Source organism: Balaenoptera musculus, chromosome 8 (assembly GCF_009873245.2).
Source record: "Balaenoptera musculus isolate JJ_BM4_2016_0621 chromosome 8, mBalMus1.pri.v3, whole genome shotgun sequence".
Taxonomy (NCBI): Eukaryota; Metazoa; Chordata; class Mammalia; order Artiodactyla; family Balaenopteridae; genus Balaenoptera; species Balaenoptera musculus.
The window spans coordinates 69,241,256-69,255,579 of record NC_045792.1 but is presented as its reverse complement, the minus strand read 5'-3'; the positions used below and the strand labels follow the sequence as shown (position 1 = coordinate 69,255,579).

Below are 14,324 nucleotides of genomic sequence, written 5' to 3'. Positions count from 1 at the left end.
CTGGCAGTAAGTTGGAGTGCAAAGTTAGCAGAACTTCCATAATCATAGACAGACAGCTGTCAGCCATCCCTACAACATAGTGAATTAGACCTCTACAATATTAAGATACATTTGGTGGAATAAACTTGGTGAAAAAAATCCAACCTATGTCATATTAATAACTTCCTCCTTTCCTAATTTTTCATGTCTGCTTCTAATATTCCTTCATCTTCTACATTTTTGTTTCTGATGCACTCATGATCATTTTCTCTGTTAACTCAAATGTGTCATGTAACTCTTTCAAAATCCCACAGGAGAAAATTAACTCTTCTGTTGATAGACTAAAGTGTGATTGTCAAGGACCCAATGGTGTATATTATATTTGTCTCTTTTTATTAGTAAGCAACCAATTGTAGCATTTTTGCCCCTTTTAATAATTCTTTTTGCTAAATGAGACTCTTTTTTTATTTTTTTGAGTTCACAATGGCCTGAATATGCCACACACTCAGGTTTACAGAGAAAATAATCTTTCAGAAAAATATCACTTACGTTCGTTTGTTTGGTTTCCTGTTTTACTTTGGTACTTTTGTTTTTACCTTTTTTGAACTAAGCACTGAAATAGTTTTATTTTGGATAGTATCCCATTGTATGTATATACCACAGTTTGTCCATTTTCCAGTTATTCTCAGCCTTTGGTTATTCTGAATAAAAGTGCTATTATATTCTGAAAAGTTCTCATTTGTTTTGGGTAAGTATTTAGGAATGGGATTGCAGGTCATCGATGAATGTATATTTTACTTTAAAAGAAACTGCCAAGCTGTTTTCCAAAATGGTTATGCCACTTTACACTTCTACTACCAATATGTTTGAGTTCCAGTTGCTGCATATCCTTGCCAACATTTAGTGTTGTAATCCATTCTAGTGGGTGCAAAATGGTATGTGGCTTTAATTGCCTTTTCCTGATGACTAATGACATGGAATACCTTTTCATGTGCTCAATGGCCATAACTGTATCTTCTTCTGTAAGGTTTTTTTGTGAGTCTTTTTGCCTATTTTTAAATTAGATTGTTTACTTTTTGTTTTTGGTAGAAGTTCTTTATATATTCTTGATACAAGTCTTGTCAGACGTGTATTTTTCCCCAGTCTGGGCCTTAACATTTCATTTTCTTAACAATCACTTTTGATAAGCAGAGTCTTAATTTTGATAAAGTTCAATTTATTATTTTTCTTGTATATTTAGTGCTTTATCTGCCATATCTAAGAATCTTTGCTTACTACAAGGTCACTAAAATATTCTCCAAGATATTCCTTGAGGAGTGTTATAGTTTTTCCTTTTGTTTTAAATTATGATTCACCTCAATTAATTGTTGGGTGTAATGTGTGTTAAGAGGTCAAAGTTTACTTTTTTCCCCATATTTGTCTACTTGTTCTAGCACTGTGTGTTGAAAAAAATGATCATTTTTAATAGCCTAAGTCTTTATTGAAAATTGACCATATATGTGAGGAGGATTTAATTCTAGACTGTCTATTCTGTTCCACTGATCTATTTGTCTATTCTTTTTAAAAAGTTTTTATTGTAGTATAGTTGCTTTACAATGTTGTGTTAGTTTCTACTGTACAGCAAAGTGAATCAACTATACGCATACATATATCCCTTCTTTTTTGGATTTCCTTCCCATTTAGGTCACCACAGAGCATTGAGTAGAGTTCCCTGTGCTATACAGTAGGTTCTCATTAGTTATGTGTTTTATACATAGTGTATATGTGTGTGTGTGTATATATATATATATATATATACGATATATATGTATCGATAGTGTATATATGTCAATCCCAATCTCCCAATTCATCCCACCCCCACCTTTACCCCTTGGTATCTATACATTTGTTCTCTATGTCCGTGTCTCTATTTCTGCTTTGTAAATAAGATCGTGCATTCCAATTTTTTCAGATTCCACATATATGCGTTAATATAATACATTTGTTTATTCTTTTAACAATCCCACACTGTCTTTATTACTCTAGTTTTTACAATGTCACAAAGTATTTTTTACTGTAAGTCTTGAAATCAGGTAGTTTGAATCCTCCAAATTTCTTCAAGTTTGTTTTGGATGTTTTTACTGCTTTATTTTTCATATAGTTTTAAAAATCATCTTGTCAATTTCTAAAAACAGTCTTTTGCAATTTTAATAGGATTGGGTTGAATCTATAAATAAATTTGGAAAGAATTGACATCTTAACAATATTGAGTCTTCAGATCCATGAACATGTTGTATTCCTCCATTTATTTAGGTTTACTTTATTGAACTCACAAATGTTATATTGTTTTCAGTGTAGAGGTCTTGCACACTTTTTTGGTTAAATTTATTCCTAAGAATTTTATTTTCTGATGCTATTGTGAATGTAAACTTAAGAAATTATTTTTTAAATTGCTGCTAGTATATAGAAGTACAGTTGATTTTTATACTTTTATATTGTATATTGCAATAATGGTAAATTTACTTTTTAGTTCTAGTAATTATTTTGCAGATTTCTTAGGATTTCTATGTAAACAATTATATTATCTATGAATACACATAACATTACTTATTATTTTCCATTTTGCATGCTTTTTATTTCTTTACCTGCAGAAGAATGTTGATTAACAGTGGTAAGAGTGGACATCCCTTGCCTTGCTCTTCACCTTGGAGGAAAGCATTCAGTAGTTCACTATTAAGTATGATGTCCTACAGGTTTTTCTTAAAAGTTCTTTATCAGACTGAGGAAATTCCTATCTATTATTAGTTTCCTGAGAGTTTTTGTCATGAATGGGTATTGCATTTTGTCAAAACCATCTTCTGAATCTATTGTGATGTTTTGTTTTGTTTTGTTTTGTTTTTAAACATCTTTATTGAAGTATAATTGCCTTACAATGGTGTGTTAGCTTCTGCTTTATAACAAAGTGATGATTGTGATGATGATTGTGATGATCATGTTTTTTCCCCTTTGTTTTGTTAAATTACATTGCCTGATTTCAAATATTAAATTACTATTACATTTTAACTTCATTTATCCTGAGATAAATCGTACTTGGTCATGTTTTATTATCAATTTTACATATTACTGGGTTTAATTTGCTAATATTAAGAATTTTTGCACTTATGTTCAAATCTCTGTCAGGGTATGCTGTTACTTCATAAAATGAATTTGGGAAGTATTCTTTCTTCCTCTACTTTCTTAGTTTGTGTAAGACTACTATTAGTTTTTCCTTAAATGTTTGGAAGAATTTACCAGTGAAACCATTTGAGATTGGAGTTTCCTTTGTGGGAAGGTTGTTGGCTATAAATTGAATTTCTTTATTAGCTATAGGAGTATTCAGACTTCTTACGTATTCTTGAGTGAATTTTAGCAGTTTGTGTCCTTCAAGGAATTTGTTCTTTTCATCTAAGTTGTCAAATTTATTGGAATTAAGTTACTCACAATATTTGCTTTCTATCCTTTTAAAGTGAATAGTATCTATAGTGATATCCCCTCTTTCAATCCAAATATTGATATTTTTGTTTTCCCTTTTTGTAGATCAGTCTCACTAGCGGTTTATCAATTTTATTGATCTTTTCAGATTACCAGTGTTTGGCTTTGTAAATTGTTTCCTATTCATTGATTTCTGCTCTTTATCCATTCTGAAAATCTCCAATTTTAACTGGATTATTTGATTCATTTATATTTAATGTAATTATTAATTTTGATGGGATTAAGTCTTGCAATTTGCTGTTTTTCTATTTGTTCCCTCAGTTTTTGGTTTTCTGTTATTACTTTTTTTCCTTTTGCTTAATTGAATCCTTTTTCTAAGCTACTATTATGAAAACTTTTTTTTTTTAGGGCAGTTTAAGTTTCACAATAAAACTGAGGGAAAGATAGAGATTTCCCATATGCTCCCTGCCTTCACACATGCATAGCCTCTCCCATCATCAACATCCCACCAGAGTGGTACACTTGTTATAATTGATGAACCTATGTTGACACATCATAACCACTCCAAATCCATCGTTTATATTAGGGTTCATTCTTGATGTTGTACATCCCTTGGGGTTGGACAAATGTAGAACATGTATCTATCATTATGGTATACGGAGTGTTTTCATTGCCCCCAAAATCCTCTGTGTTCACCTATTTATCCCTCCCTCCCCTTTACAACCACTGATCTTTTTACTGTTTCCTTCTGAATCCTCTTTTTAGTCTTCCATTTGAATTACTGTACTGGTGTTTTAGCTATACCTCTTTGTATTTTTTAAAAAATTGTTTTTTCTAGATTCACTGTTCATTCTTAATTTGAATATCCTTACAGTTAAAATTATACTACTACTCATAAAATAAAGCAACATTTAACATTTACTACCTTTGTCCTTTGTGCCAGTGTGCTATTTTTCTCATGTGTTTTACCTCTTCATATATTATAAACCCCATGATGCAATGTTGTATTTTGTATTAAATAGTCCCTTGTCTTTTAAAAACATTAAACAATCAGCTGTTTATTATGACATCCAGAGAAGAAAAAAAGTTTCATAATTTAGTCACATATTTATCATTTTCAATGCTCTTCTTTTCTTCCTATATACCTAAGTTTCCATCAGATGTTATTTCTCTTCATCTTGAATAATTTCCTTGAATGTCTCTTTTGGTATGGGTCTGCAGGTAATGCATTCTCTCAGCTTTTGTCTGAAAATGTATTTTACATTCATTTTTGAAGCATATGTTCATTGGATAAGACTACATTGATTTTTTTTCCTTTAGCAGTCTAATGATATTCCATAGGCTTCCAGTCTTCATTGTTTCTAATGAATAAGCAGCCATAATTTGCATTATTGTTTCATTGTATATATTATGTGTCCTTTTTCTCTGGCATTTTCCGTTTGTCTTTGGTTTTCAGCAGTTTGACTAGTGTTTAGGTATGGTTTTCTTTGTATTTATTCTGCCTGCATTTGTCTGAATGTCTTGAACCTGTAAGGTGATGTTTCTCACCAGATTCGGGTAATTTTCAGCCCGTGTTAATTCAAATATTTTTCAGTCATGATTCTCTCTCCTCTCTTTCTAGAACTCCAGTTACACTTAGGACGATATATTGTTTTACATATTGCAAAGTCTGCTTACTTTTTCAGCTTTTTTTCTTTCTGTTTTTGAGACTAGCTAATTTCTTTTGATGTATTTTTAAGGTCATTGACCCTTTATTCTGCACTTGAAAATGCTATGAACTCCATTCAGTGTATTTTCATCTCAAATACATCTTTCAGTTCTAGAATTTCCATTTTTCATTTTATAGTTTCATTTCTCTGCTGAGTTCCCCCATTTATGCGTTAATTATGATATTCTTTTCCTTTATATCCTTGAACATATTTTTAATGGCTACTTTAAAGTCCTTGTTTGCTAATTACACTGTTTGAGCCATTGCAGTTTCTTTCTGTTGATTTTTTTTTGGGGGGGTGTCTCTGGGTCACATTTTCCTGGGTGTTTGCACAACTAGTGTTTTTTTTTTTATTATACATTGTACAGTGTGGATTATAAATTGTAGAGACTCTGGCTTCTATTATCTTCCTCTGTTAAGAATGTTTATTTTTGTGCTAGGAGGCAGTTAAAATACTTGCTGGTCACATTGAACTTGTGGAGGCTTAGTTTTGCACTGTTAGGTAGTGACTGTTTGAGTTTTGTCTTCAGTCCTAAGATGAATCCTTAGTCTTGGCATACAGTCTTTATTCCTAAAGAGTGGCGCTCTGGGGTTTCAGTGGAAAGCCTGAATTTTTCATGAATACTTTCTAACTTTGTAGGATTCAACTCCAAATTCTGTTTCCCTTGCAGTGGGCATCAGCTGAAATTTCTGCTCAGATTTTTCAGATATACAGCCCTGGTTTCCACCAGAATCATTGAAGTCATCCCTATACATGTGAAGTTCAGGTGTCAGGCACTCAGAAGCCTCAAACTGTCTCTTCTGATACATTAGGCCAAGTAAGACTGACTTTCTGTTTGCATTCTAGCCACTCCATGCTACTCAGACTGGGGAGTGTCTTCATGGAAAAACTATGAAAACAAGGGGTTTACTCAGTGACATTTCTTTCTTTCTAAGATTGAATCCTCTGCAGTTTCTTCTTAATTTTGGTAGATCTCAAGTACCTTCAACTGGTTGTTTTTTTCATATTTTCTCCAGCATTTATAATTATTATCTGCTTGAAAGTTAGTCTGATATACGTTATTCTGCCATTACCAGAACTGGATCCCAGAAGAGAATCTTTTGTGCTATATTTTACTTATATTACATTCATTCTGTCTGACAAAATGTAAGTTTTAATGGGCCTGTGAGGAGGTATTTATTCACCTTATTTTTCGGTATTCTTTATTGCCAATTCACTGGTAATCATTGAGACTATTCAGTCGTAATTTCTCATTTAGCTTCCATTTTGATCTCTTGTAGAACACATTTGTTCATGTCACTACCCTGCTTTTTTATAATAAAAACCTTAAAGACTTCTTGGCTTTGAAGTCAAGGTACTTAGCAATCTTGCCCCTGCTTACTTTCCAAATTTAATCTCTTGGTATTCCCCTATTTTTTAAAAAAAAATTCAAGCCATAGCCAGATTCTTTTTATTCCCTAAAACCCTCTGTGCTTTTGTTATAACTCTGTGCCTTTATATTCACACATTCTCCAACCTAGAATACTTTCACACTCATACCTGCCGGTAAATTCTTACTCTTCCTTTAAGATACTGCTCAAGCAGTACTTCCTCTCTGAAGCTTCCGCGTTATTCACCTCTGTCCACTCCAACAACGTTAATAGCTTCCCTTCTCTGCTTTCATAGTACCTTGAAATTACCCATGTTAGCACTTACACTGTTTTGTAATTTTCTATTTATGCATCTGTTTCCCACCCTGGACCAAATTCCTTAAAAACAAGGCACATGTGTTATTTATCTTTGTATACTCCATCACAATGCTGGGTACATCTGAAATTTGTCAGAAGTGTTTGCTGAATTGATGCATAAATAAATGATTCCTAAGCACATTATAGAATTTGCTAGAGTTCCTCCTTAGGGAGAACTTTATATATGCACAAATCCACACAAAACGCTTACTCATTCACTCACATAACCCTTGGCATTTACCCAGGAAGGGGGCCTCTCTAGGATTAGTTCAGGACTATTGCCATAGGCTATGATGGTTAAACTGGCCTTCTTTCCAGCCCACCTGGAACAACTCAACTTTCTGTATTCTCTTTCAATCGTTTAAATCACAGATCCCTAAGAAAGTTTTTGCCTTGGCAGTTTCTGTTTTTTCCTCATAGACTTCTTTTTTCATCTAACTGAAAGTTTGCCTTTACACAGACTGTGATATGGGAGATGAAGGATGAATTAAACTCAGGGAAATAGAGAGACCAGGAATTCCTGGAGTAAAGGGGACCAGTGCTTTCCCTTGTTGCCTAGTGTGGTACTGTTGACCTTCCGTTATTTAGGAATGGTGTTGCTGGTAATTAAAGACTCTTAGGTCAGCTGGAAAGCAGTAGTCTCCAAGTACATAGCTGTAGGTCTAGGCTTCTTCCAACTGCTTTCCATGAGAAGACATATTATGAACACTGAACTCACAAATGATTCCTCTGCTATTAAAAGTAAAAGAATCTGCCTCTTAGAATTATGAGCAATTCCGTAGGATAACTCTGGATTCTGACACAGAGCATTGGTTACTTTAGAACGAATTACCTCCCCCCCACCCCTTTTTAACTTGATGTTATTTCTGAAAATAAATGAGCAGCATGAAGTCACATTTGATATGTAGATTCTAAAGTTAATTATAGCAGAGAGTCAATTTTAGGCTTCAAATATTCAGACTAATAGCATACCTTTTAAAAATAATTCTATATTATTATATAGAATTTTCCTTATCTGTTTAAAAGGGATTTCCTAAAATACAATCTCTTTTTAAATTTCTGAGTTTATACACATATATACAGTCATATGTATTTTTATTGCTACAACAATAATTCCCTCACCAGTTTGTTTCATGAAGCAGTTTTGGGAAGTTAAGGAACACTTTCTAAATATTCTTTTGATGTTATGGCCCCTTTATATTTTCTTAAAATTCTGACTCTGATCATATATCAGATCCAATTTAAAAGTAGTTTCAAAACTTTTGGTCTCTCTGGATAAGTCTCTTCTTCTTCCCAAATCTTGGTTCATTAATACAACATTTCTAGTTTTAACTTGGAATGTCCCATTCATTTTGCAGTTGACTCTGCTTGGGAGAGAGAAAAGGAGACAAGAAAAAAAACATGTGCATACACCCTGGTGTTTTCTGTTTTCCCTTTCTTAATTCACATTTTTATACTATGTACTGTACTTGAATTTCTCAATTTCTGGGAGTATTTCTTGTGAGACTAGAGATCTGCTGTGTAATTAATTCAGTGTCAGTGTCATGTAAATAATATGTACTATGGGAGGACAGACAAGGTCAGTGTAGGACAGTTGGTAGGGTGGGACCTGAACTCTATTCCTTGGAGAGGGTGGAATTTAGTCAGGTAGAAGTGAGTAGGAAGGATATGTTAAGACTACAGTATGGAATGAGAGGGAGAGAGATTGGGTTAGGTATGGACATGTCTGGGAGAATCAATTGGTATGGAGTAGAAGATCTACTAAAACCAGAGTCTAAAAATCTACGATGATCAGTCTGTAGGAGATTAAAACTGCCTGTTAACAATGAAATACATCTTGTAAGTGAATAAATAAATGGAAGCTGGCTATTTGGTGTTGCTAGAGGTGAAGAAAAGCTATGACAGTAAAAGCAGATCTCAAATGTTAATCACCTGTAGCATAGTCGTTAACTTAGAATAATATTGAAATGTTTTTGCATCTGACATTCTCCACAAGCCTGTCTCCTTTTATATGTATGCATGCAAGTATATAAATTGCTGAATTCATGTCAGTTGTAAAGTAATGGCACTGAGGGCATCATAAATTACCATGGTGATCCTTAGGAGAAGACACTATCGTATCTGAATGAGTGTTTCACTTCCAGAGTAATGTATGCCTCCATCTGGCCCAGCAGTCAGCATATTGCCCTGTGTTGATGGATATTGTCAGCTGGAAGCTACACTACATTTCACTGCACAATAAACATGGCTGTCAAACCCATATAAAGTGAAATCAATTTATCCTGTATGGTCAGTGCATTTTAAATGAAATTAATGTACTGTGGGTATGGTGGCAAAAAGGTAGCATATTAGTTATGCATCTTGGGATCTGAGACTTTTCATGTAAGGGATCAGTCTGTCTAGTCGGCCTAAAAGAAAGGCTGTTTATAAAGTATTTTATTTTGCACGGTCTTCAGAAATGGGCCCCTCTGCCCTTCTTCATGTTCAGAAAAGAATTGACAATATTAGCCAGTTCAGCCCTTTTATTCTGTCTTTTGTTTGCAATAAATGATGACCATATTTGCCAAATAATAGTGCACTTTAATGTTCTAATTTATTCCTAGCTTTGACACAAACAAATTTCTAGTTAATCAAGGTAGCTAGAAATAGAGTAGAAGGGCAGAGATGGATTGGGTCATGTTGTTCCTGTATAATCACTCCACTGAGCTGAGAGGATTTACTTTTTCCAAAATGTAGGTGTAGATGTAGGTTTTAATGTATATTTTGCTTCTAAACTTTTGGGAGTAGACTTTCCTGTTTGTGCAGTAGAAGCCCTGGCTGAGGCCATCAGTCCAACTTTACATTTAACTATAGGGGTTCTCAATCTATAGGGAGATATATAGTAGTTGCCACCTGTAAAGCACACATCAGTGTATCATGCTGGTAGGGGGTATGAAAGCAAGCAAGAGCTATGTTCATTCATTGATTCATTTATTCAACCATTCATTAATTGAATGTATTTTACTAACTGAAACTCTGTATGCCATGTGCTTTATTGGAACCTAGGGATACAGCAGTGAAGGAGAGCCAGTTCATGCCATATCCTCAAGAAGGTTTCAATCTAGTAGGTTACTATGGTCACTTCTTTGGAAACTATAAAATGTCAGGAATTTAGACATAGTTTCATAGGGGATGTTAAAGAACTACCCTCACACAGCAGAAAAATATATCAGGAGCCTTGAAATGACTGCCTTTTAGTCTACTACTTTTGCATGTGAGTTGAAAACTGAACAATCCTTTACTTAATAAGTATTTGAGTATCTATTACATGGAAAACCCTGGGGATACAAAAATGAGTGCAACATAAACACTAACTTTAGGGGCCTCATATTCCTGGGGATGGAATGGAAATATTAGAGAGAGATAGCCACATAAGCAAGTAACTTCTTTGGAGCACGTAACATTAAAAGAAAGAGGAATGAATGCATCCTGGGAGGCGTCAATGCAAATGCCCTTCCCTTGGCTTGAATTACCCTTCCCATCCGGTCTTTACTGCCCCCCCCAATTCACGTGCTAATTCCTATTCATCCTCCAAGACTCAGCTTAGATGTCACCTCTCCTAGGAGGCATTAGCTCACTCTCCCGTCTGCTGGCACCCTCTTGATGCCCTGTTTACTTCAGTATTAGAGCACTTACCATACACTCTGTTACAATTGTCTGTTTGGGGTCTGTCTCCTCCCTGAACTGTGAGCTCCTTTAAAAGCAGGTGCTGTTTTATTCACTTTTGTATACCTAGCACCTGGCATAAAGCCTAACGCATAGTAATTGCTCAGTTAATAGTTATCATTGGATTACTAATTAATTCATGAAACACACCACATTTGAATAGGCCTTAAAGAATGAGTGGGATTTAGCATGAAGAAGTAGAAGGGGCTTCCAGGCAGTGAGGGGAGCACTGGCCAAGGCACAGTACTGTGGAAGAGAGTTCTATTTGGGGTAAGAGATAGTTTGAAGTGGCTGCAGTGTTTGGCAAATGAGGCTAACATGATAGGTAAGAGCCTGCTTTTGAAGGGAGAAATCACGCAGGAAAGGCTACCTGGAATTGATTGTAGTAAAAATGTACTAGGTATATAAAAACATGCAAAATTAATTCTGCCCAGTGTGTCTTTGAGGCCTACCTCAGAAGAGCCTGTAGAACTGTCATCTAAAACTGTCTTCTGCTTCCAAGAGTTCATTTAAAAAGAAGAGAAGGGCCTAGGGAAAACAGCTGAACCAGGTGGCAAGCTATGTTAACAGTCTCCAGATAATAATGCTTTGCACCCATCTTGTTCTTCCTGCCCTGACATTACAGGAAGTAAAGCAATGAATGGCTCTGCAGCTAAACTACAGCAGTATTATTGTTGGCCAACAGGAGGTGCCACTGTGGCTGAAGCACGAGTCTACAGGGATGCCCGTGGCCGGGCCAGCAGTGAGCCACACATCAAGCGACCAATGAATGCATTCATGGTTTGGGCGAAGGATGAGAGGAGGAAAATCCTTCAGGCCTTTCCTGACATGCATAACTCCAACATTAGCAAAATCTTAGGTGAGTGCAGCCGCCGATGCTGATCTTCTAACGAGAGGAAAGAAGGGGCCTAATGTGACACCTAGGGGAGACTGTGGTTTGCGGAAGTTAGGTGGAGCTCAGCAAGCTGCCCCAGGAGACTGTCATCATCTCTGCATTCCCCACCCTGCACCGTAGCATTTAGGTTTAGGAGTTAGTACATCCACCAGGTGCCAGGGCAGGACTGACTAAAAACTTATCTTAGAGACAAAACTATTTATTGTATGTGTTAATAGGGCAACTCTGAAAGGTCACTGCAAAATAAGAATCATGGAGACAAGCTTTACCTCCTTTTCTTAATTCAGTCTTTTAAAATCCGTAAGTTGCTGTGAAACCCTGGAAACACTCATAGACCCTACAGTTTTCTGCTTTAGAATTCTTGGGCTCATATGTCCCTGTGAAAGAACTCACCAAGGGCTAGGGGTGAACCCCCAAATAGTGTGAAATTTATGGAGTGTAGAACAGTGCCTCTAATGATAACTTTAAAACTTGTAAAATAAAACTACATTTACTTTAATAAGATATGACTAGTTCAAATTTCATAGCAGTGAGTTGAACACAGAGACCACAGGGCAGAGGCCCATTTTGTGGTAACTTGCCAGAGTGATTCTCCCGTTTCTCCGGATTAAACTCAAGCCTTGTTCTATTAGTGTAAAGCTTGCCTAGTGCAGATTATACAGTTTGGAACTATTGTGCTTAACATATTGAACGTATTTTATTCAACATGCAGCATTACAGTCAACATGTTTCCTCTTTAAAAAGAAAAAACACAGAAGGCACTGTTCTATTTAAGCTGTCATGATGTGACAAAATCTCAAAGGCAGCCGTTTAAGAAGCCGAAAAACATTAGAGACTTAAACTGTGGTTTTCATTTTTTAAATGTTTTGTTCAAAAGCAATAAATATTTAACCTGAGTAAATATCAATGATCTGGACATACACAAATACACATGTTTTGTCACTGTATAAATAATTTAACTTGATTCCGAGACATTTTGAGGCAGCAACCCCTAAGAAAATTTTAAAGATACGTAAGATCAAATAGTGTTGAAATGTTAAAATACAAGTTTTTCCTTTTTTTCTTTCTGACTTTTGAATTTCAAGATGGATACTAAATGTCATTACAGGTAAGTGGGGTTTTATTTTTAGAGTTTCAGAGATATACATAGGGGCATTATTCTTATAAATTTAAATACCTTTCAAACCAAAATGGTCCTAATATATATATTAAAATTTTTTCTAATTAATAGACATTCAAAAGAAAATCATTATTTCTCTGTCCCTAAATTTTGATATCTAACTTCGAAATTTTCCCTTTTTGGCCATTTTATTAGCAGTATGAGTAAGCTCTCCAATGGGCACAGAACCTCTCTGTTTCCATTTTGGCATCTGTGGGGAATCTATATTATTGGTGGGCATTCATGAAAAAAGTTAAGAGTATAGTAAGTATATTCATTAAAATGTAAACTTTTAAGCACAAGAATTTTAAGAGCACCAAAAACCTTAACTGGGGCTTTAAGCTGCTGGGAGCCACCCGAACACAGAGAAGAAGCTTGTCCATGTAGACTCTCTACACAACTTTTGCACAACAATCAGGAAAAACAGGAATGGATGTGCTATTAAAACAGACCAGGATATTGCTGGCTGCAGAGAATATTTGTACAACTTTTCCATTTGTTTATGTATGAAAAATCTCCACTGAAGAATAGCTGACATCCAGTCAGCACAGCTGTTACCGCTTTATTCACCAGCGAGACACAAAAATGCAATTTGATACACGTAAAAAAACACATCCCTTCTTCGTCAAGTGTTTAGATAATTCTTTATAAACAATATTAGAGGAGTGAATACTTTTCCTTCTTCCTGTATAAACCATATTAAAAATTTTTGTACTTTCATTGGTATGGTTTTGAATGAATGTTTATAGTACTTGAAAATGGTATATATATATATATAATTCCACTGTACCTTCCGGTTCTAAAGCTATAACTTCTTAAGTAGAGTGTAGGCTTTTTAATTACCCTAGGCCAGGGGATACAGTGTGCACCTTAGGTTTTTATATTTGGAAGAATATCAACATCTGCTAACATCTTATCAAAGGACAGCTTCACTAAAGGTGGGAGATGTTTGAATTTCTGGAACCAAGAGAGTTTTTCCTGAGAATTCTATCATACTCCAAAGTGTACTTAGGAAGTTTAGGTTTTTAACCCTAGGCAGATGGATGGGGAAACGACCTTGGTGTAGGAGACGATCTTAAGCAGCAAAGACATGTTTTAAAGCAATATACTTATTGTAGCATCAGCTTTAAGTTATTGAGAGAAATAATATAATAAATGTATCACATCCAAATTATTCTTTGCTCTATAGTCTAAAACACTAGTTGTGTGGCTCGATGGTATGTGGTAATAGGCGCTACTCAGAGCACGGGTGAGTGAAGTGGTGGGAAGGTATATCTAGTTATTTGCCAGGAGTACGTTGCCTTGACCACTTGGGCACTTAAGGCTATTTTTATGTCTAGGGTCTCGCTGGAAATCCATGTCCAACCAAGAGAAGCAACCTTATTATGAGGAGCAGGCCCGGCTAAGCAAGATCCACTTAGAGAAGTACCCGAACTATAAATACAAACCTCGACCGAAACGCACCTGCATTGTTGATGGCAAAAAGCTCCGGATTGGGGAGTATAAGCAACTGATGAGATCTCGGAGACAGGAGATGAGGCAGTTCTTTACCGTGGGGTAAGTGTTCCTGCATTTAACCACCTGGGCTGTCCTGCGGTAGGAAACCACAGGACGGCTACTGGCAGTGTTTTGGGGAAGGAGATGAGGGAAGGGAAGATGTTGTGACACACCGAAGGGGCCTGTCACAAGCGCACAGCCTT

The 14,324-nt window shown here is 35.6% G+C and overlaps 1 protein-coding gene across 13 annotated transcripts in view; it reads left to right on the top strand.

Annotated features, from left to right (window-relative positions):
* The window catches only part of SOX6 (SRY-box transcription factor 6), a 621,895-nt gene that overhangs the window by 596,094 nt on the left and 11,477 nt on the right, over nucleotides 1–14,324 (top strand). For 10 of the 13 annotated variants that reach the window (XM_036861756.1, XM_036861767.1, XM_036861764.1 and 7 more), the window contains 2 exons: nucleotides 11,196–11,429; nucleotides 13,965–14,181. In XM_036861756.1, the coding sequence (XP_036717651.1) occupies nucleotides 11,196–11,429; nucleotides 13,965–14,181 (451 nt within the window). The remainder of the gene's footprint in view (nucleotides 1–11,195; nucleotides 11,430–13,964; nucleotides 14,182–14,324) is intronic. The other 3 variants (XM_036861768.1, XM_036861762.1, XM_036861761.1) reach the window with 1 other exon arrangement.